Source organism: Pteronotus mesoamericanus, unplaced genomic scaffold (assembly GCF_021234165.1).
Source record: "Pteronotus mesoamericanus isolate MK-2021 breed Mesoamerican mustached bat unplaced genomic scaffold, CSHL_Meso_final scaffold_507, whole genome shotgun sequence".
In the NCBI taxonomy this organism is placed as follows: domain Eukaryota; kingdom Metazoa; phylum Chordata; class Mammalia; order Chiroptera; family Mormoopidae; genus Pteronotus; species Pteronotus mesoamericanus.
Window position 1 is genome coordinate 10272254 of NW_026555319.1, and position 23972 is coordinate 10296225.

At 39.7% G+C, this 23972-nt stretch overlaps 1 protein-coding gene across 1 annotated transcript in view; it reads right to left on the minus strand.

Moving 5' to 3' along the window:
• Nucleotides 1-23972, minus strand: part of CIT (citron rho-interacting serine/threonine kinase) — a 137656-nt gene that overhangs the window by 41996 nt on the left and 71688 nt on the right. The window contains exons 15-21 of the mRNA XM_054594466.1: nucleotides 23704-23757; nucleotides 21486-21626; nucleotides 15481-15576; nucleotides 11382-11498; nucleotides 10304-10413; nucleotides 9042-9216; nucleotides 5132-5329 (exon numbers count right to left, since the gene is read on the minus strand). Of these exons, the coding sequence (XP_054450441.1) occupies nucleotides 5132-5329; nucleotides 9042-9216; nucleotides 10304-10413; nucleotides 11382-11498; nucleotides 15481-15576; nucleotides 21486-21626; nucleotides 23704-23757 (891 nt within the window). The remainder of the gene's footprint in view (nucleotides 1-5131; nucleotides 5330-9041; nucleotides 9217-10303; nucleotides 10414-11381; nucleotides 11499-15480; nucleotides 15577-21485; nucleotides 21627-23703; nucleotides 23758-23972) is intronic.

The following is a 23972-nucleotide window of genomic DNA, read 5'->3' on the forward strand; positions in this document are numbered from 1 at the left end:
AGCACAAGAAACATGATGAAACTTAAGCTAAATCAAAATGCTTAAAACCAGTAACAAAGAGAAAATCTGAAAACCAGCCAGAGAAAAAGACAAGTTACATATATAGAAACAAAGAGAAGAAAGACAATAGATTTCTAACCAAGGGGTGTAGGGTAAGGGTGGGAAGCAAGCTAGAAGACAATGGAATAAAATCTTTAGAAGTACTGGAAGGGAAAAACAAAAGACCAAAAACAAAACAAAACAAAACAAAGCAAAAAAACCAAAGGGGGGAAAAACACCCTGTCAACCTAGAGTTCTATACCCAGCAAAAATATCTTTCAAAAATTAAGGTGAAATAAACACTTTATCAGACATACAAAAGGTACAGGAATTTGCCACCTGCACACCTATACTATAAGAAATGTTAAAGGGAGTCCTTCAAGCAGAAGGAAAATGACAACCAGAAACTTAAATCTATACAAAATAATTAAGAACACTGGGAAAAAAAAAAAACAAAAATAGAGAGTTGCATAGACAGACTCACAAACAGATTCATAAGTTATCATTTAGAATCAATTTCCAAAAAAAGTAGCCAATATTTTTATGGGCTAATTTAATAGGTTATAATTGTTCCCCAATATCAATGTGATTTTTACCCAGCAACAATACAAGTGATTTATTCATTGAATGGGGTAAGAATATAATTTATCCAAAGTAGGAACATGGCTATCTACATTGATGTTGAAATCTCATCTGTGAGCAAGCAGAAGCCTGGCCCCAAAGACCATCCTACTCCCTTAAGTGCATTTCATGATCACCAGGAACAAAGGCAAGAATAAAGGCATGAGATAAAATCTTTAGAAGTACTGGAAGGGAAAAACAAAAGACCAAAAACAAAACGAAGAATAAGGCCCATAGATTAATAAACTCTGCATCAGGAGTGAGCAAATTTTTCTTTAAAGGAGTAGATAGTAAATATTTTTGGGCTTAAGGTCCATTTAGTCTCTGTCACAACTACTCAACTCTGCCCTCATAGCATAAGAGCAGCCATACTCAGTATGTAAAAGTGTGGGCATGACTGGATATTGATAAAACTTTATTGACAGAAAACAGAAGGCAGATGGAACTTGGCCCACTGGTAAAGCTTGCCGATGCCTGCTCAAAATGATTATTTAATGTGAAATCTCTCAAAGACAGTAACAAGAAGCTGAGGATAAAGTTAATTCCTTAAAAGCCTAAGCAGTGATCATAAAAAAGCTCCCTGGCCTAGACTTAGAAATAGACAACCTATTCCACCTTCTTATTAATAGCAAAATTTCCAAATAACACTAAATCATTAAAAGCTTGTTTAACTGCCCCCACTACAGTCTGAAATTTCAATCACTGTTTCATTTTCTTTAAAATGTACCATCATCGAGGCCTTTGGATCATTTTGACACATCAAATGGCTATCCTGTTTGAGGGTATAATGTAATGAATTACTGTCGTTATGGCTTTTGATTTATTATTGACTGTGAAATATAAACGCAAAATGTAGAACCAATCCTGTTGTGACTGCTAAAAATACTATGAGAATTAACAATTATTGAACTGAGCTGAGTAAAAAAAAAATGTTAAGAAACATATGTTTTAGGCTTCTTTGAAATAAGTTGTAAACCAAATATACAAAAAAGCAAATGGTCACACAATAGTATATATAAGGCTAGTAAAATACATAAGACAAGCTTCGGATTCTCTCAAGGAAATAACAGAGTGTTAACAAGATATTAGGTGCTACAGGGAATAGTTACTCTTAAAAATTATTGAGGAGCCCAAAAAAATTTTGTTTATATGGGTTACATCTATCTATATTTACCATATTAGAAATTAAAACTGAGATTTTTTTTCAAATATTTGTATTTTATTTCTTTTAAAATAACAATAACATTGCTTTTGTACCATCAGTGTGTTAACCCAATAAAAAATGCCAAAGGACATCTTAGTGTTACTGTGAAAATAATCTGACCTTGGGGACTATCAGGGATCCACAGACCCCACTTTGAGAACCACTGAACTAGGGGTTGAGATCACAATAAAGTAAAACAACTGGCTGCAGCTGAAGAGCAGAGAGGCAGTCCCTCTCGGGAGTACTTAAGTCTTCATTAATTTTAAGGAAAGGTACAAGAGGAAAAAGGAAAAGAGAATTATAATGCAGCCTTGATGAGAGAAAGTATCCGTGAGGTGAGGAAAGGAAACCAGTGTTCGGATGTCTGACCACCTTCCAGGATCCACAGTCAGGACTGCAGAATGCTCAGGCTTCCACGCGTCCACCCCTTTCCCCACTGAAGGCAGGCCCCAAGCAAGACTGGCACCTTACATGCCCCGATTTCAAGTCTTGGCTATCACGCAGACAGCTTACTAATTAAATACAGGGTTTGATATTTATGTAAAAAAAAAAAAAATGAGAGCATGCCTTGACTACTAATGTTAACAAACCAAAGAGGATGACTTTGGGATCTCATAGTCCCATGATGCTTGGAGGAGTCCTTTCACTACTGTCTCTAGCTTTAGACCCTTTGATTATTCTGCACTAGTCATTTAACAAAATCAGTAAAAGAACACGAGGGAAGGGACACGAAGCATGTCCGTGGGGCCTTGCTGCTGTGCGCAGGGCTCACACCACAGCTCTGCACCGTTCAGAGCGGCACTTTCATCATGTCACTCATCGGTGTGCTCTGCAGTGTGCAGGCTCCAATTCTCTTCCTTACACAGAAAGTGCTACATGGAGTCTCAAATTTCAAGTCCAGGCAGAAAATTCTCTCTTCCATCAATAAGCATGGAAGCATCTTGACAGTGTGGGTTTTTATGTAAATTTAACTCTCCTATTGGTCTCTACCATGATTTAATCTCAGCCAGTGAATTTCAATGCAAATGCAATTGACAGGATGGGTAAAGTGAGAGTAGAAAAAAAGAAAGCAGAAGACCAACAGTGGCCCCTGCCAAGCTCCTTCAATGCAGATCTCCAATTTAGCTGCGATCCATCTAATTTGGTCCAGAGGCAGGGGCCAGATAGGGTAACTACTCTTTCCCAGGCTAGGAGACGGAGGTTTCTTAGAGATAAGCAATAAGAGTCCATTTGACTATTCCCTTTTATTGATAAAACAGCCTGCTGTTAAGCTCACAAGCCTCCTGGGAGATAATTTTAGATTTAATTTGATTGATGCTTACACTGGCTCTGAACTTGGGCATCGAACAATGAGAGAGAGCATCAGAGTACTGCATTTGTGACCATTTTCTCTTTCTCTTGGAAAATACATTCTTCAGAACAAATTCAACAAAGCCATTCAGGCAACAACCACAACCTGTATCCAGGTTTATCGGATATAACCAAAAGAAGGAGAGAGGGAAAACCCACAGCCTCAAAGCTAAACGGAAGCCAACTGACATGGGGTGGGATGCCGGCTTGATGGGCTTGCAAACAGCTGTCTGACTGAAGGCAGTTTTCTGCCATCGTTTTTAAGAAGCCCTGTTTCCCCTGGCATCATCTGAGACACTGGTTGAGCCTTAGTTTCTAGATCTAGGGAGGCTGTTTCTTTCTTTTTTCAAGAAGATGCTCTGAGGCAGTGATCTCATCTAAATTAAGTCGTGACTTGCTGCTGTGCTAGGCTCCCAGCAGCCATTAGGCACAGCGCATTCCAAGCAGCAGCAAGACAGGATTTAAAGACTAATTTCCCCACAGATAAACAGCAGTGACACACGCTCTATTTTCTACCCTCCTCCTTCCAAACGGAAGGATCAGGTGCAGGGCCACCACCCTCCCTCCCAATTCCAACAGAGCAGTGCGATAAATGTGTCTTTCTCCTCCAAAGTGAAATGATTTGAGGAATTACATGCCAGTCCCCTGGAGAGAAAAGGCTAAATAAAGACACAGCCTAGGCACACAGAGAGGGCTCATTAACTATGGATTAAATTACTGATATCTCCTCCTTCTTTTAGAGGTTGGGTGTTCACACAGGGGCAAAAGATTAACATACAATGCATTAAATATAATACTGGTTAGATTTTTAAGTGCCTTTTTTAGCAACTAAGAAATGCTGTCTGGCTGTCTTCCTCGCAACCACCCAACTCCAGAGAATGCACAAGCCTTCTTTGCATTTGGTCTTATACATTCATTTCATTCTTACCTCCATTTTTATAGTCTTATTTTCTCTTTGCCTTTTCTTCTTATTTATCCTGCTATAGTGTTCTGTATCTTTCTAAACTGCTTTCAATATATTTTGAAACAAGGCACGGTATAAAGAGGTATCTGAGTACTTCTTCCAAACCAAATATTGGCGGCAGGTGGCATCAACAACTGTTTAATATGTGTTCTCATAAAGACAATGGAAATTCAGATCACAGTCAGTATCTGAACTTGGTGTTAAGTCCTGGAAAACCTAGGAATCACAAGCAGCTTCTACACAGGAGTTACTATGTGGCCCCTGAACCCTGGAAGTCCCTGTGTCCTGGACTGATCTATAAGGACCCTGGCACTGTCCAATCATGTTCCCAACTGAGTTCAGATAATGGGCCCTTGAAACTCAACAAAAGGAGCGAGCTTCAAACTAGTTTAAAAACATATACCAGATGATACCGATGCATACAGAAGACATCAAGCAGAACCTACAACTAAAAAAAAAAAAAAAAGTAAAATAAATAAGTTTAACCAGAACAAATATAGAAATATGGTAGAAAGACTGACTGTAAAGTATAAGACTATTATTTTTTTAATGATTATTGAAAATCAAAGTAGAAGATCCAAATAAACAGACTTTGGCTAAAACTGAAATTCAAAATATAATGATAAGCACACCTGAAATGAATAAAATATTGAATGTCAACTGTAATTGAAAAAAAGAAAAAATATATATAATGATGATTATTTTAAAAAGACGGACAATACATAAATAAAGACCTTTCTGAGATGCTAGGGAAAGCTCAGATATTACTGACTGAGTGAGAATACTAATTCCAATGAAGGAGAAGCCAGTATAAGCCAATTTTCTGCCCACTTAACATCACTAAGGATTGTTTTTTTGTCTCAAAATTTCTAAGAGTGAGCAGACATCCTCAGGGCCACGCGCACTGTAGCGGAGCCTGTTAGCAGCCCGAAGGGGCCACTCCCCGGGCCTACCGTGAGTGCCTGGATCTCTTCCTCGGCTTCTGCCGTCGTCTCTTCCAGCTCTGTCTTGGCCTGGCGAAGCTGGCTCTCCAGGGCTGCCCGGGCAGCCTGCAGGGCTGTGAGCTGGGACTCGCGCTCCTGCAGAGAGAGCTGCAACTCTGTGAGCTGGCGCTTTAGCTCCAGTTTCTGTTCTTCATGCTCGAGACTGACCTGAGAAAGAGAGAGAAATGCTTGATTGACCTTAACTAGAAAGAAAGCCAGGATGTGACCTGCTGTTCAATATGTATCTTAAATTTAGTTAAGGAATCAAATTCTTCAGCCATCAACTGAGGGAGAAAATTCAATCAAATGGGTCTGATTCCTATGGGTCTTGAAAATCAACAGGAATAAGAAAATGTGAGAGGCTTTATATACAAATCATCCCTTACTTACAAATATTCAAATGCTTGGGAAGATTTCAAAACAAAAACGACACAACAATCTCCAGTGGACGTTATAACAAGTACTCTTATTAAAATACATTTAAAAGTAAACGGATACAAATAACATCGTATTAGTAACAGGAACACCTTCATAATTAGAATATAAATGGAACAGCAGACTGAATTTGTGTATTTTAAATATTTTTGCTCTAATTTGTTCCCATTAGATAACCAGTTATTAATGTCATACTATGAACTAAACATACTTCCTTCCATCTGCCCATCTATCCCTCTACCTACTACTTAACATTTCATTCATTCATATAAGAAAAATTTACTTAATTACTTCTGTGTAAAAAGGAATATGGAGAAAGACAGCATCTGCCCTTCAAGTTTAGAAGACAAACAAAAACCAACCATTCCCATATATTGTGGCCAAGTGTAAGGGACAGGACATGCAGGGATGTAAAGGGAACACAGCAGAGGGGTAGAGAAGGTAACTCTGCATCTGTGTATTGAAGAATACAGAAAGGCAAACGAGCAGCTCAAAGAAGAAAGCAAATCCCTAGCAGGGAAGCAAGATATCCAAAGGCATGGAGATGAGGCACATCTATTGACCTCAAAGCTGCACTAGGAACCAATGTCTGCACTGGACATTGAATACCAAGCAGATAAGAGATGCTCGCTGCCCTCAGAGAGCGCGCTCTCCAACGCAGACTGCCAAGAGGTACACAAAATGATGAGCTAAACAAGGAAGGCTGTGGGGACATAAAAGAGACCAGATCCAGCTCCAGGGGAGAGGAGAAGGCTCCCCAGAAAAGATGACATTGGAGTCCCAGAGGCCATATGGGTGAAGAGAAGAAAGACATACGAAGGATTTAGCCTAGAGAACCAAGAGAATTTAGTGGTTAGTTCAAGGTGGAGCAGGGAACAAAGGATGGGGGGAGTCAAAGGTGAAATCTGTGTTTCTGGGCAGGTGAATTATAGAGTGAGACCACTGGTTCGGACATGGAACATGAGAAGAAGAGCCAGTCTGGGAGAGGAAGATAAGAAATTCAGTCTTGATGTGTTGAATTGGAGCAAAAAGGGAGACATCCAAGTGGAGATGTCTAATGCTTACTGGGATGATGAGCCAGAAACTGGAGGAAGGTCTGGGCTGGTAAGTCAGTGGCACCTGAAGCCAAGGCTGTGACCTCTCTCTAGTGAGGATTAGAATGATGATAATGGTGTCAATGACAAAGATGTGTCAGCAGCATATGTTGTACTCACAACAAGCCTGCACAGCTTTAAGTCCTTTCATTTTCGTAACAACCCAATGAGGGAGGTACTATTATTACCTCCTTTTAGAGATGAGCAAACTGTGACACAGACAGATCAAATAACCAAGCAAATGTCACATAGCTGAAAAAGGACATGGCTGGTTTCAAACCTAGGAAGTCTGGCTCTATTACTTAAAAAGCAGGCTGCGATTCTCGTAGCAGGCCTGGAAATTCCCCTGATGCCACTTGGCAAAACCATGAGAGGCAGGTGATAGTGAGGCAGAGGTGGGTGAGCAGGATGCTGTGCACTGACAGGAGAATCCAGGAGCCCTGCACAGTCAGGACTCCACACACCTTGCTAGAGAAGAGTTAACACCGCACACATGGGGGGTGGGGGGCGGAACGGAAGGTGGGAAGCCCAGGGTCATTAAAGGTGAAGCAAACCAGAGGCTAAAGCCTCTGTCCCAATCTCAATAGCAGCAGGAAGCAAAGAGAAGGTGGACCTGCTTTCCGACCATCCTTGGGAGACAAGCTGTATTAACTTAAGAATAAAGCAACGTGCTTCCCCTGGGGCATTTTAATTGCCCAGACGAGCTATATAGCTGCACATAGGGGAGGTAAGAGAGACATTTGTGGAAAAGAAAGGCAGGACAGTCAGCCAATGTTCCCACTCTCAAAGAAATCTATCTGCATTATCTACACTCACACGTTTTAAGTCTGACACTGTGGGAGATGTAAAACTTACTGAAGAGTGAAAATATAGCCTGGACGATAAAAGTTAAACCATGGCCTAATGCTTTTGGATGACCTAGAATGATGGTTCTCAAACTTCAGAAGTAAAAGAATTTCCTGAGGGCACTTGTTAAAAATGCAAAACCCTATTCTCTTAAAACAGGCTGAGGGAGAAAGATGTCTAGGAATCTGCATTTCAATCAACACACCAGATGATTCTAGTGGAGGGGTCCACACCTTGACAACTCCTGTCCTTTGGAGAGTTGGCCTTATTTTAATACTCCAGGACAAACTAAGATGTACCTAAACATGAGTATTCCCCGAGGGGTAGTCATCGGACCTCTGCTGGCTTAGCAGTCTTTTCCTGAGGAGTGACCACCTACTCTCTGAAGAATTCCATCACCAATATCTGAGCACGGCGCCGGGCGCCCAGCCAGCCGCCCCCACTTCCAACAAGCACTCTCCTGAGCTCCAGTGCTGCCCTGCAGATGCCAGGTAGCCCTGCCCACTAGGCTGACCGCTTCCAAGATCAGGGACTGGATCTGTCTTGTCACAATTGTGTCTCAGACTACTGATTGGCACACAGCAGGCATTTAATAAACACACAGTGAGTGAGTACATTAATGTAACTTCATCTCTTCAATCAATCTCAACATGTTTATAACCAAATATGTGGTATTTTCCTCCCAAAAACCTGGCAGTCGTCCCCAGCTTCCTTATACCTCTGAAGAGAACCACCTTCCATCAAACAAACCTAATATGTGGGTTTGTCTTTTAAACTTCCACTGTCTTTATGAGACTTCTGCCACTGTCATAAGCCACACTAATGCAGCCAACACTGAGCTAAAGTCTGTGCGTGGACTGGGACATGAGACCCTTGATAAGTCGACAGCAAGGAGGAATCACTCTGCCCCCATTTGAAGATGCACCCACTATGTAAGCTACATGTGTGAGGGAGATACCGCATTTTGGCATGTGTAATGTGCACCCACATTTTTGCCATGTATAATGTGCACCCATATTTTTGGCCCAAACCTTCAGGGAAAAAACCTTTCATTTTAATTTTTTATTTACATTATTTATTTGTTTATATTTAGAGATTTGTTTTTTGTATTATAAAGGATATTATTTTGCATATGGATGTCGTTATTGCTTTCTGGTTACATTTTTAACGCATAAGCATAAGTAAAAGAATTAAAAACATGTATATAGATATGGAATTAGTACTACCCATGTATAATGCACATACTTATTTTTCCCTCAAAATTTTGGGCAAAAAAGTACACATTATACACAGCAAAATACGGTACATTTCCATGGCCGCTTTACAGATGAGAAACTGATGCATAGAGAGAAGGTATCCCGCTCCGGGTTACAGAACTCATCAGAAGTGGAGACGGAACTCTAACCCAAGCCCCTGTGCCCAGTCTGCCCTTCTCACGTGTCACCAGGTTGGTTTGGGCCCGAGTCCTCCAACAAACCCTCTCGTGCAAGCATCCTCACTCTCACCTCCCTCAACCTTGTCTCCAGCTCCAGCAGACGATTCTTGTCAGTGTGGTCTTGGTGGCTGATTTTTTCCAGCTGTTCCTCCAGCTTCCGGTTCTGGGCCTCCAATTTCCCAGCCTGCGTCTCCAGGTAAAACTTCTGTTGCCTGAGTTCTGAAATCATCTCTTCTTGGGCCTTCCTGGGGGGGGTGGTAAGAGGAACCAAGCAAAAATCACAGTCTCGTCAGAAGTTGGAAGAACAGGCAGCAGCAGAGCGAGAGATGCATCTTGGATAGTAAATAGACAATGGTCATTCCCAGATTAGCTTTACCCTGACCCAGCCTCATGATCATTCCCAGGTTATCTCTGTTCTGACCTGGCCTCATGTGCATGATTCCACTGTGGGGACTGAGGGCCCATTTAATCCTCAAGGCTCAGAGTCCCTTACCTATGCAATTGAGTATGGTCAAGGGGAGTGGAAGAGATACTAACATTTCACTCCTTTGGTAGACCATTAGTTTGTATGTTTGTTTGTTTTTGAGTCTGTATAGGACAGCAAAAAGAGGCCCCTTGGAGCACAGGAGTACCCTAATGACTCTAAGGTGAAACCTGGAGAACAAAGGGCAATGAGGAGAAAGAATGCTATTCCTTCTACTTCTCTGTGCGCATGCTCACCTCTCCACCAGACTGCTCAGAAGCATCAGAAACCGGAATGACTCAAAGACCAAAAAGAAGTCTACCAAGCTGGTTTAAACAAAGATGGGAATGTTTTAAAAGCTCCTTAAAAAGATATCTAAAAAAAAAAAAAAATACTATGGAGATTGTAATTCTTTGGGGGAAAAGGTTAAGATCAATGTGTTTATGGAACATGGAGAGTTCTTGCTGAACCCCAAACTCCATCTCTCAGGGCCTAACTTATTAACAGCAAAATAGCCCACTTGGGCACACACAAGATCACCTCTGGCTATTTATGGGAGGCAAGTCTGGGAACAAGAACTGCAGCTTTCCAAAAGCAAGCTATAAATAGCCTCATTACAGAGAGCAAAACACTCTATAATCTGATGGCAATTTGAAGCATTTAAGAAAACCCAGCTTAAAAGAGAGGACACAGTAGAATGAGACCACTTAAGAGAGGGCAAGATTACATAAGTATGGGATGAGGGGCTGAGCCAAACTACAGAGGTAATTAAATCTGCTCCAGCTCCATCAGACAGAGCAACGGAGTTTATGTCCCAGGAGAGAAGACCAAAATGTAATCATGTGCGCATTTAGAATTTGAATACTTACATGTTCCTCTGGGTAAAAAGGCTGCTGTTTGCTGCAAGTTTATTGGCTTCTGACAGTTCCACAATCCTCTGTTCCAGGGATCTGATCTTGGAATCCATGGCATTAATCATCTAAAACATAGGGGGCCTTTGAAACCTCACACACAGACAGTTCTACCAGAATGAGAGTAACATGGGCCGTGTGGGCCGGGGTAAGGGTCTCATCTGAAATGCAGGCAATCTGACAAGAGGTAACAAGGCACTCAACTAGTCTGTACCCTGAAGATCACAATCTTATTTCTCAAATGGATGGCACTCAGTTGTTTTACCAAAACAGAGATTACTTGTCCCCACCCTAGCTAAGTGGTTTGCATTAAAAACAGGCAGAAGGAGCTATTCAGGAACCTGACATTCTGCAAATAAGCAGGCCTTGTTAAATCCCCACGTCACGTGCATGTGATCTGAGCCTGCAGGAGCCTCTAATTTGAATCTGCAACTTCATTCTTCTCATCACCCATGGAGCTGTCATTTTCTGGGTGATTCCTTACCACCCAGCCACAACTGTCCTACTTTCTCTACAACAACGTTTCCCCAACTTAAGGAATCATAAAAACCAGAAGGGGGGGCATGGTTAAAAATACAACTTCCCAGGACCCTCCTTTAGAGAATATGATGTGAAAAGTCTCAGAAGGATCTGGGATAATATGGAAATTAACAAGCATGACAGGTTTCTAAAACACCTGCTTACATGGATTAGAAATGAGAGAAATGGACAACGTGAAAAAGAGAAGACACATGAGGGAGGTCAAGGGCTCCTGGGCATCATGTCAGGAGGCATTTTAAAGAACAATGTTCCAGCTAATGACAGATCAGCTCTTAAAGAAGAGGGTAAAAGGAGAAATTGGCCATCCTGAACTACCACCTCCACTGCTTTTAAGAGCAAAAAGTTGCAGAGAGAGCCACCTGTTAGCAACAAACACCACAGGATAAAGCAGAAAGAGTGATTCATCAGCAGAAATAGACTTGTCTCAGGTGTGTGGTTCCCGGCATGGTCCACAAACCCTCCTTTGAAAACTGGCTTTGTGATTCCTTATACCTACCGCCTTCTGTTCGCTGAGAATTTTGCCTTTCTCATGAGCCTCCTCTTCGTGCCTCTGCATCATGTTCTCCAGGGTCTCTTTATCGGCCAGGTCCTTCTTTATCTGATTGTCCAACACCTATGAGAAACAAAAGAAGGAGTTAGTTTTCTGAGCAACAAAGCTGAGCAGGGAAGCCTAACCAAGGACAACTGAGAAAATTGGGAAAAGGAGGTAGGAGGGAAAAAGCAGTGGAGGGGACAAGCCCTCCAAACTCTAGGGCAAAAAGAGGGTTTAGGAGTCTGACTCTCAGCTGAAATGAGGTTAAAAAGTCTTACCATGAAATAGCAAATAACCCATAGGCTTGAACTAAGAACTTATTTTAAAATCAGCAGCCAAAAATACCCAAGAGATATATCCAAAATGGAGGTGAACTCCAAAATCAGAGAGAAAACAAGATCTCTTTGCAGATCTCATAATTTGAAGATATTACCTGGGGACAACTTTATCATAGCCAATACACCAGTAGTTTTCAGAATATTGCTTGCCCTTAATTTGTAGGAAGTTATTCTAGATATCTCTGGGCTGTGTATGGAGAGACAGAAAGCTGAAGACAGAGAAGTCTGTGTGACCAAGGCTTCAGAAACAGTCAGGGACGAGAGGATTTTGCCCAACAGTAAAGTAGGTGGAGAGTCAACATAAAAGAAAGAAAAAACAAATCCCTCTTTCCTGTTCTTTCCTCTGATCCAGCTGCAAAAAAAGTCACTGAAAAGAGAAACCTTTCCCAGAGGAACAGAAGCCAATGTTCTCAATCCTGAGAATGCCACTGGAAGCACCTACTGTTCACAAGGGTAAAAAATAAAACAGTAATGGTGTCACTATCCACCAGCTTGATCTAATATTCCACAAGGCACACACAGCCCTACTGGTCGCCAAAACAAGGGACAGTGACAGCATCATAACTTGTCCAAGCCTTTGACCACAACCCTGTGTTTCTCATCCGAGAGAATCCACTCTGCTTTTCTGAATGACACCAATGGCATCTGATACTGGAAAGAATGCTGAAAAAATTGGGGTCACAGATGGGATTGAAATGGAAATCTGCCTTTCCCACAATGTCTATTGTGAAAGGATCTTCACAGAGCATGGGGGCATCATTTCTAAAAAGCGGCAGTCAGCAGGGAGGTGGTCCACATGATAAAGAAAGGAAAGAACGGATTTCAAAGAAGGCTTTAAACTAGAACCGACTGATGGAAAAAAATAGAATAAGAGTCGGTGGAAAAGAACAAAAGGTGGAGTACAGGGTCATAGGAAGAGGGAAGAAGCTCAATAGGATAAGTGGCCCGTTCTCTTGGATGTCAGAGCATGATTCTAAAATTACAAACAAGAAAAGGACAGAATCTAGGGTATCATCATAATTATAACTAAAATGGCCTTACAGTCTGGAACAGGAAACACAAAGCAGAACAAGCTAAAAAGAAATGGTTTCATGAAGATTCTAGGAAGGAAGGCAGAAAAAAACAGATCTTTATCCCTAACATTCCCTAGGACCTATAAAAACAAAGTTCTTTCCATCTTGAAGGCAGCAGAGACCACATAATATCTAAACAAAGTATGCTTTGTCTTCACAAGGTGCTAAAGCAATGATGTACATTTTCAGGATGCCTCTGCTTAAAAAAAGACCCCAACATTGGCAGTAATGGAACCCCGTGAGTGGTGAGGGTGGGCCAGAAAGAACAAGCCACAGTCAAGCCAGAACATGGTTTTTTGACAGGAAAGTTAATATAATTGTGCACATCTCAATGAATTTTGCAAAGGGATATTTCCCATACAAAGGTGACAATGGATTCCAGTATACATTCTCCTAATTTTATGAAAGTTAGTCTATACCAAAGATAAAAATATGGATATAAGTAACAATTTAAACTGAAATGACTGGTATATAAAGTTTAAAATGCACAAAGTAGGGGATCATGATAAAATACCTTAAGGTCACTTCTGGGTTATTTACCTATATTCCTTTTAATAAAAAAATAACCAAAAGTAACATAAAGGGTAAAAGAAAGAAGGTGCCGAGATGGGGATGGTGATGATGCTGTGTGAGCACATGTATGTTTGATTCTTCAGAAAAAGGACCAGTCTACTCTTTGAGAATACCAACCAAATCAATAACAGCATCACTGCAACACTTAAAAGCCTTCTTCACTGTCTGATTTGGAAACAGAAGAAACAATGTTTGAGATATAATGACCAATGTCTGATTCTCTAGAACATAAGAATTAAAGGCTAGGCCCAAAATCATAATAAAGAAATGTGATACAATTTTAAAAGGAAACAGATAGGCTGGCATCCATTTCTTGTCACTGAGTTTATTAATGATAATTAAATTGAAATAATAATTTCAATAATTAAAATAAATGTATTATTTTACATGGTGGGTTAGATTATTTAGGTCACCTCTTATACAGAGACTAATGTAAAATGCTAGATAAAAAAAGTAAAACATTTTTCCCAAAGCACGTATAAGTAAAAGCAGAAACTAAGAAAGTTAAAAATGGCACAAACCAGTTTTTAATTTGAGGCATTTGCTAAACCAAATAAACCAGACTTTCACTTTTAAGAGCCTCAAGGGGTAAGAAAATAAACAAGTCAAAGCCCAAGGTGGGCAAACATTTTCATTTAATGTCTTAAAGAATTCCCACTAATAATTTCTCAAGGAAAATGGGCAGCTCCATGAAAAAGAACCAAGGGAAACAAGAGAGCAGAAACAGACCTTCAGATACTTCCGATATTGGAATTTTCAGACACAGATCATACAAAAACTATGCTTAATGCATTTAAATAAATAAAAGACAAGCTTAAAAATGAATGCTTGAAATAGAAAAATTATTGTCTTAACAAATATAGAAAACTTGGAAAAGAACCAAATAGAATGTCTAGAAACAAAAAATATAGTAACTGAAATTTTAAATTGAAGGAGTAGGTTTAACAGCAGATTATACAGGTAAAAATTAGTAAACTGGAAAATCTGTCAGAACTTACCCAGAATGTAGCACTGACAGATAAAGAAATGGAAAATATAAACAAAGGATAGATGGGAGATGATCTACCACAAGCCTAGTCAAACTCAGGGGGGGAAAAAAAGGAAAAAGAGAAGGGGAAGAGACAATATTTGAGATATGAACAATAATTTTCTGGAAGTGATTAAAAAATAGCAATACATTCAAAGCTCAGTATATCTTAAGCAGGATAAATAAAAATAAATCTACATCTAGATACAACACAGGAAAATTTCAAAAAAATAAAGACAAATCAAATTTTAAAGGGCATAAAGACAAAGGGGGTAAAGTCAATTACTTTCAAACACAGCAACAGTTAGACTGACAGCTGACCTCTCAATAGCACTAATAAAAACCAAAGGTCAATGGAATCATAACTGCCAACCTAGAATTCTATACCCAGCCAAAATATCTTTCGAGGATGAAAATGAAAGACATTTGTAGACAAACAGATCAGAGAGGTTGTCATCAACAGAGCTTCACCAAAGAATGTCCTGAAGTATACACCTTAGATTTATTGGAGGGATGACTTTATAAATTGTATAAATTTATACAATTGTAAATCACTATGCTATACACCTTGCTATTGATATAAATCACTATGCTATACACTATGTTAATTTATTATGATAAATAAATCAATATAATATTGAATGTCAACTGTAATTCGAAATTTAAAAAAAAATTTTAAGGATATGCTTTAAACAAACCAACCAAAACAGGATCCCAAGTCTGAGATGCAGGAAGGAAAGTAAAGGCAAAGAATGTGGTAAATCTGTCCATATCTAAATTATTATGGACTGAATGACAATGAATCAAAAAACATTTTAAAGATATAACTGAGATACATAATGACCAAATTTTTAAAATAAATTTTTGAACCTCTATTTTGAACCATGCCCCAGCATAGATAACACCCCAAAACCTTCCACTATGGCCTAAGGATGGTATTTACCCCAGACAGTCTTTTGGTCTAGCAAGAAGTGGCCCAAAGTGCTCAGAAAGAGAAAGAAACTACATGGTGCTATAGGAGGAATGCCAGGAGGATCAGAAAGTGTCTTTACTTTAATTTTTTCCTCATAGTGCTGCTCTTTCTGTTTCAGGTGGGCCTCTAGGTGCTGGGCTGAGATCTGGGCCTCCCGGTGCTTCTCCTCCAGCTCCTGGACACAAAAGAACAGATGGTCAGGTATGCAAAGGGTAGGACATAGCCATGTATGTTAGACATTCACAGGAAACATGACTTTGGCATAGGCACCACAGGCAACAGACATCTGTTCCTTCATCACTAGCCCTAAGGCTCTTGGGAAGGAAACCACAAAGGAGCCTTGGCCCTGGGCTTCTGAAGGCCAAGTATACACACATAGACACACACAGCTGGTGAGCAGGAATCAGAAATCTGTCAGTATGACAAGTCAAACAAAGGCAGCTCTTCATCTCTAAACAGAGAAATAAGAGTAATAGGCAACATTTGAAAGTTTAGTACATTGCAAAGCCCCTGACCACTATCCTGAAGCTCAGGCCATTTTCACTGCTGTGACAGCCTTAAATGAGAAAAGCAATTTTAATTTATCTTAAATTTACAGTTAATTTATTATGATAATAAAAATATAGTTTGCATTTTCTTTATTAACAAGATGATTGCTCAAGAACCCTAGCTGAGGGGGGGAAAAAAAAGCTGATTTACAATTTAAACACTTTGAGTTTTGAATGATTATTTTAACCAAGGTTGGATGCCCCTGACTGATATGCAGAATATGTGAATGGAGACATTCATATAACCTAATGTTTATAGCAGCGATTTTCAACTTTTTTCATCTCGAGGCACACAAACTAATTACTAAAATTATTGGCACACCAAAAAATATATTTTTTGCTAATCTGACCAAAAAAATAGATATGATTATGATTCGCTCACATCAGATGGCTATTGTGTTAACTGTTGTCACTTTTTTATTTGACAATCTAATGGGAAAGAAGCCAGTGCCCCTTACTAAATTGTCAGGTATTGCATGTTTTAATTTTTTATTTTTACTGTCCTATATTCTTTAAGTAAAAAATTCTTAAATTCTTTAGGAGAGTAAAGGTAAGAATTTTACAAACATTATTTATATTAGTGGTAGTAACAGATAAAAATTCTCGTAGCACACAGGTTGAAAATCACTGATTTATATGAGATGATGCTAATGGTAACAAAGCAGAACATAAAATACACTGATAATACTAATGTAAATATGTATGCATATATATTAAAGATTGGAAGAGAATTTGGAGTAATATAAATAGCTCAAATTTAATGGTCTCTATATTCTTTTTTAAGTATTCTACTGTTTTAAAAAATTGTAATTCATTTGAAAATTATACCAATTCATTTACCAATGTTTTATAAACTGACCTATAAAAGGCAGCATTCAATTCACTGAAACACTCTCTAAATGCAGATATCACATCTGCATTTATGTTAAGTCTTATGGATCTAGACCCATTAGTTAATTATTAATATAAAAAGTTATTACTCCAAAAATAAGATTAAAAAGCACAAAAAGAGAAAAATGTTAGCACTCCAAGCTTTAATCTCTTCATACTATCATGAAATTTTTCTTTGAAATGGAAGTAATTATAAGAATTTTGAAGAATAAATTATATAGAATATGTGCATAAAAATGGGAAGAAAATACTTCCAAATTCACATGTACATGAAAATGTTATTAAGTTTTTGACATTCTTAAGTTTACAAGTGTTGGTTTTGCTTTGGGGGCCAGTGGAGTGTTCAATTTTAAGATCAAGTACACAAAATCTGTTGCAATCTAGTGGATGTGATCTTGAAAACTTTAATGTAAACAGGATTTTAATTAATAAAAACACAGCGTGTATAACCCATGGCCCATGAGCCGCATGATGCCCAGGGTGGCTATGAATGCAACCTAACACAAAAGCATAAATTTACTTAACATCATTTTTTGCTCACCAGTTTTCATTAGTGTTTATATATTTAATGTGTGGCCCAAAGATGCCAAAAGGTTGGATGCCCCTGGAAGGCTTGATGTGTCCTAAAGGATCCTCTGCAATGGATTCTTTTATTAAAGCAAAATACTTTGCCATAATGAGAACCCCAATTATCTGTGTTGGAAGTTCTTACCAGAACAGCAAATATTTTAAAGCAAATGGCATTTAGGGATCTGTTTCCAAGCATCATCCTTATATAATGGTATTAAAGACCACCCTTTGCCCATGTCCTAGATACTTTGCAGCCTAAGCACAGGGTTCTTGAGCAAAAGGCACCTTCCAATAAATGGTACTTGGGCAGGTGGTACATACATTCAAACAAAGAAATATGATTACTTTTTCTTTATGTTATAAAGAACTTGATAATCATCTTTCTTAGTTTCAGTCCTCATAAGTTAGCACAGGAATGGAAATCAGAATCTAAATCAGGTCAAAAACTCAGATATGTGAGGCTGACAACTTTAAGACCAAATTTCTGGTTTATATATGAATGGGAGCTTACAACATACAATCAAAGACTGCAGAGCTCTACAGTCCTACATATAAATTGCAAGTGAACCTTTGGAAAAGTAGATGCTCTAAGATCTGACTTCTTGGAGGTTTGGCATTTTTTGTTGTTGTTGTCATTTTTTAAAAATGTTATCTTTTCTATAGGTATTGAATGAAACTCTTCAGTCTTGTTGTGGAAACACTGTTTTCTGCTGTATTTCCAGCTCCTAGAACAGTGCCTGGCACATAGTAGAAGCTCATTAAATATTTGTTGAATGAATGAATGAACACATCACCAGTAAACAGAGAAACACTTTGCAACCACAAGAGAATTAACCACTTCATCTGCACCAAGCAAGGGATAGTTGTGATAGGATCTCAGTGGGATCTAATTTTACTCACAATAAAATCCACACACTTGACAACTGCCAAGAGAAACTCTGATGACGGAACAAGAGAACGGAAAGGGCAGACCAACAGTCACATTTGCCTTTGTGCACAGACATATGTGTGAAGACTGTGTGTCCAAGCAAAACAATCTAACCAATTTCTCTTTCACCAGTTTGCTCAAGAGCGTGCATATGCTTGTGAATATATACAAACATAGAAATGTAAAGTTTAAACGGGTTTTTTTTTATTTTTGTTTAAAGTACAGGCCTATAAGTTGGCTATTCTTAAGTTCATATGGTTGCTGGTGACTCATTTCCCAGAAGTGATGCAAAGAGAGAGAGAGAGATGAAGTGACCTGCTCACCACCTCGCCTCCTTATGGTAGAAAGAAACAGCCGACTACTCCAGAGTCTCTTCCGGGGCGGGGGAGAAGGGAGCTATGAACAGACTCCGAGTCATCACTATGCGGCATTAAATTCCTGGTTTTGGGACTGAGATCCAAGGACGGTCCTTCAAAGTTTCACCTGCCTTCCACCTTGGCTGGGGCAAAATTTTAAACCCACCTGCAAGTACTGCCCAAGCCTTCCTTGATTAAGTTAAATTGGTCACCAGAACCGAAAACAGAATCATAATAATTACAAAGCTAAAAAAAGACCTGCAACATCTAAGGATATTGAAAAAATAATAATAACAACAACCAACTGTAGCAGAGAGAGTGAGTGGGTGAACATTGGTCTATGACAAATACTACTCTGAGAAAAACAATTCTGCATGACTAATTTTTTTTCTTCTCCAAAAGCAGGAATCAGGGTTTTGGTCTTAAACATCTAAAGCCCTATAGCTTTTTTAATTGGCATTGTAAAATTAATGGCCATACAAAACTGCTCACAGAAGGATGTAAATGCTCCTAGAAAAATCTATTGGAAATGACAGAGTGTGCACGTTCATATTTTAAAATGTCAGGCAGTAGCAAACAGAGTAAAAAATAATGATAATATTTACGGATCTGTTACCAGTGCTGAAATGTCCAAGATTTGCTTATTCATACTGTTCTCTGATGTGGCATACGCTGAAATCACTTCTCTTAATTGGCCTACTCAGTGATACCTCCCCTCTAACGGTGTTTATTGCTTCTTTTTACCCCCTTCCCTCTGCAACCTCTAACCTGTTATCTTTTAACTTTTCAGCTTTCATTCCTGCTCACCAGAATTTTATCAGCCATCTGCTGGATCTGTTGGGATTTTGTCTGGATGTCATCCTTCAGTCTGTTTTCTCTACGCTCCATGGTCTCTAGCCTCTTTACCTTGTTCTCCAGAGAGTGGCGACGTTCCTGTAGATCGTGAATCAATCAGAGAGTTTTAATGGGGTAACCGCTACGGGCATAACGCCTGCACTCAAGGAAGGAAGAGAAGTCTCAGGCACCCGCAGCAGCAGCGAAGAAAATAAGCCTCTAGAACTCAAGTACTCAGTTGTGTAGGTTACAAGAGTGCATTCATTCATTCAAATATTTACCAAGCACCTACTATCTGCAAAAGTACCACACCAGGCATCACGGAAAATAGAGAGGAAGCCGACATAACTCCTGCCCTTGCTAAAGATAATGCAAACACAGATAAACATAACATAGGTTAAGAAAGGGAAGAGCTATAGAGCAAACAGGTACAGAGTGCTGTGGAAGGTCGGAGGCAGGAAAGAGGAGTTTTTACCCAACAGGTGAGGGGAAGAGTCACAGAGACGTGAGCTCTGGAGGGGGCTGGGATACGGGGAGGGCAGAAGAGGAGGGTCGAAGGCCTCTCAAAGATAGACACTGTGGCAGAAACACAGAGGGGGTCAAGAGCCAGTTTAGGCCCCTGGCTAAAGCCTGGAGCAGCTACAACTTAAGATGGATTGTGGGGAGAAGCAAGAGTAAAGGTGAAGTTTGTGGGTCAAATAGTTGAGAGTTTCCTCTACCAGGCTCAGGGGTGTGCCTAAGATGCATGGAAGCTCTGAAAGGTTTGGGATGGGGTTGGGGTGTGTGATGAGCTTTCTGTCCGAGGACCATGAGTATTACACTGTATAAGCTAGCTTGGAGGAAGGAGAGACTGGAAGCAGAAGGCAAAAAACGTTACACTTGCTCAGCTAAGAGGAAGAAGGCCTGGTCTGTGAGGAGGCCTACAGAAATGGCAAGCAGGGGATGGATGGGGAGACAGTGTGGCTGTATTTATAGGACTGAGTGACACATGGCAGGGTCCACGGAGAAGCAGATGATGTCACGGTTTCAAACCTGGGGTGACTAGATGAATGGTGGTGGCCCTGACCCCCGGGGGAAACTGAGAAGGGGACTTCGTGGGGAAAGCCCTTGAGTTCATCCTGGATTTGCTGCACTGTTCAGACACCCAGTCCAGATGTCAGGGGAGCAGTGGGAAATGCTGCCTGGAACATGAGTGAGGATGGCCCTGAAGAGACATGAGCCGATAGGTTCATGCCGGCACCGTGACAGGGAAAGCAGAAGGCCCGGCAACAGGGGTTTGGTTAAATGAACTACGGCACATCCGTTTTGCAGATCAGCCACCAAGGAGCTGGGGGAGACAGACAGGAGAAAAAGGGAAGTGTCACTTTTTATTCTATATTCTTCAGTACTTAAACTTAAGTTTTTGACAATAAGAAGACACTTGTGTATTTCCTGTATAATTATATAAGTTATTTCAACAACAACAACAACAAAGAATTTGAGGGAAAGAAGACACCCTGAAATATAAACCTGGGAAGTCATCAACACACAGGTAATAGCTGAAGCCTTGAAAATTAATGTTATTAACAGTGTGGGGAAGGCAAAGAATAACAAGGGTACAGAGGGCAGAAAAAGAAAAACTCAGGGATGGCATTACAGTCTATCTATACAAATATAAATAAACCCTCCCAGTTCAGTGAGCAGGTCAGAGGAAAACAGAAAGGAAAACCTTTCATCAAAACATCTTTATACTTGAAGCTGCTGTGACAAATCTTTCTTCCCCTTTGGGGAAAACATTTCCAAGCCTCTCAAATTTCAAAGATATTTGCAGAAGGGAAAGCAGTTTGATCAGACATCAGCAAGGGGTGGCTTTGCAGGTCCTCTCCCGTGGCACAGCCAAAGGCTGGTCACCATCACACCCATGTGGCCACGCCAGGACCGGGGTCAGTCCACCATGGGCCGGCAGGCCCCTGCTCACCTCGGCTTCAATCAGCTTCTTTTTTATGCCTTCAGAAGAATCCTCGCGGTTCTGCAGCTTCTCCAGCTCACGCTCAGCTCGCTCCTTTGCCTGGCGGATATTCTGTAGCAGCTCAGTTGCCTCTGTGCTGGCTTTTACAGCCTACCAGGAAAGAAGGGACAGGAGATGGATGGCCAAATTTATTCAATATTCTAAATGGAAAAAATCAGGGAACACAGTATTTATAGTATATCCATTTTTCAAAACATACAAACATTTACTTTATTTTGTATTTTCTCTTTTCTAAGGTGCACATACTCTTTTTTTTTTTTTAACATCACCAAATTTGGAATGCATCCCACAATAAAAATTGGTAGGATTATTTTCTTTCTTGGGCTACATAAGATAATGGTGTATCTGATAATCATGAGCCTCCCAGATTCAATGCAATGTAGATTCAATGCAAACACAAAAGTCTAGAAAGATTTATGTATCCAGGTAACAATGTATTTACCATGGAGCATTAATTCTCTCCTTATTTTATAATCCTATGGATACTTTGTACTACATTTTAAGAAAAGATAAAAGCTGTAATTGAGACTATATTTCAAATGAGTATTTTTCAAAGGGCAGTATATAGGGTAATTTGCAAATCCATATTTTTCTTAAATAACACTTTTGTAGTTAATTTTTATTTGGGTCTTCACTATACTTTCACTCTTATAGCATCATAGTAAAAATCTGAGCTTATAGCAACAACCTCACAATTATTTGCTTTAAATTAAAATTTTAAAAAGCAAAAACTTAAAATTTAGAAGTGTAAACTACAAGAAAAGTCCAATTTCTAGATCAGCCCTGTCCACATGAGAGCCACTAATGACATGTTGCCCTTGAGCACCTGAATGTGGCTGGTGTGACTGGAATTAAATTTGTATTTTATTTAGGTTTAATTCATTTAAAAACTATAATAGTGTAAATATTTTAACACTGATACATGTTACCATGATATATTGGATACATTGGGTTAAATAAACTAGATCATTCAAATAAGTCCATCCATTCCTTTTTGCTTTTTCTAGTGTGCCTCCTAGAAAATTTTAAATTACATCTGTGGCTGACATTTGTGGCTTGCATCACACTTCTACTGGAGAACACAGCTTTAGATGAAAATATGAATCCTTACACAAGCTTCCAGCTGAAAGAGGGCAGTAAGGGCTTTCATTAGTGAGCTCAAGAATAGGCAAGAAGAGAGATGGATAGAGAAAACGTGGTGGATGGAGATAATGGGACATTATGCAGCCTTAAAGAAGGAAATCCTGTCACATGCCCCACAATGGATGAAAGTAAAGGACACTATGCTACGTGAAATAAGCCAGTCGCAAAAGGACAAATACTGTAAGATTCCACTCACATGAAGTATTTAAAGCAGTCAAAACCATAGAAAAAGAAAATTAAAAAACGTGGTTGCCAAGGGCTGGGGGAATGAAAAGAGGGGATCCGTGTTTGGCAGGTACAGAGTTTCAGTTGTGCGAGATGGAAAAGTTCTAGGGATCCAGTACACAACAAAGTGAATGTACTTAACACTACTGAACTATATCATCAAAATGGTTACAATGGTAAATTTAATGTTATGTGTTTTTTACAATTTTTTTAAAAGAATGAAAAGGGACTCTATTAAACTAAACCAATAAACACATTCACAAACATCCACAAGGCACGTCTCAGAACCACATTCATTCTGGACCTTTCATTGGCATTTCCAGTGTTCAACTCACATGAACTTTGCAAGATCCTGCAACCAAACCCACCCCCTTCCCCACCATCAGATGATTCCATGGCTCCTCCCATCTTCCAGTGCACAGCAATGCTGCCCACAGAGCTTCTCGGTGAAAGCAGCCTGGGTCATGCACGACACATGCTTCTTACAAATGTGCAAAATGGGGAGCCTGGCCCCACGAGTGGTGAGAAGTGCTTCTTGGGTTCTGTCATAATATAATTAGAATTTTTACTTGAGAGTCTCACACAGCTTGGTTTTTAAAAATAAACATTGCTGACACATCTCAAAAGAAAAAATATATTCAGAACTCTCATATTTTCAGGTAATAGCTCACTCCCCCTTCATTTTCCTCGGTGCTGGGTGACTAAATCTGTTTGTTTCATCTTTCACACTCTAGGATGAGGCAACGTAAAGTATTTGGAAACGGGGGCTAAGTTCCCCAGAAAAGCACCTCAGACTTACCTTTTCCAGCTTCTCTTGGAGCTCCTGAATTTTGAGCTGCTGTTCAGCATTGATCTACAATTAAAATCCCAGGAAATAAAGCAAAAGGCAAATCGGTATTAAGATCTTGCTATATTTATTGTAGTCCTATTTTCTTGAGGTTTCTGTGGGATCTTTTTGTTTTGTTTTCCAGTACCTACTAATGGAGAGGAAAAACAAGTGGCCTATCAGAAAAGACTTTGAATGTCCCAGTGCAAACCTCCACGCTGACTATTTCTCTAGAACCAGCG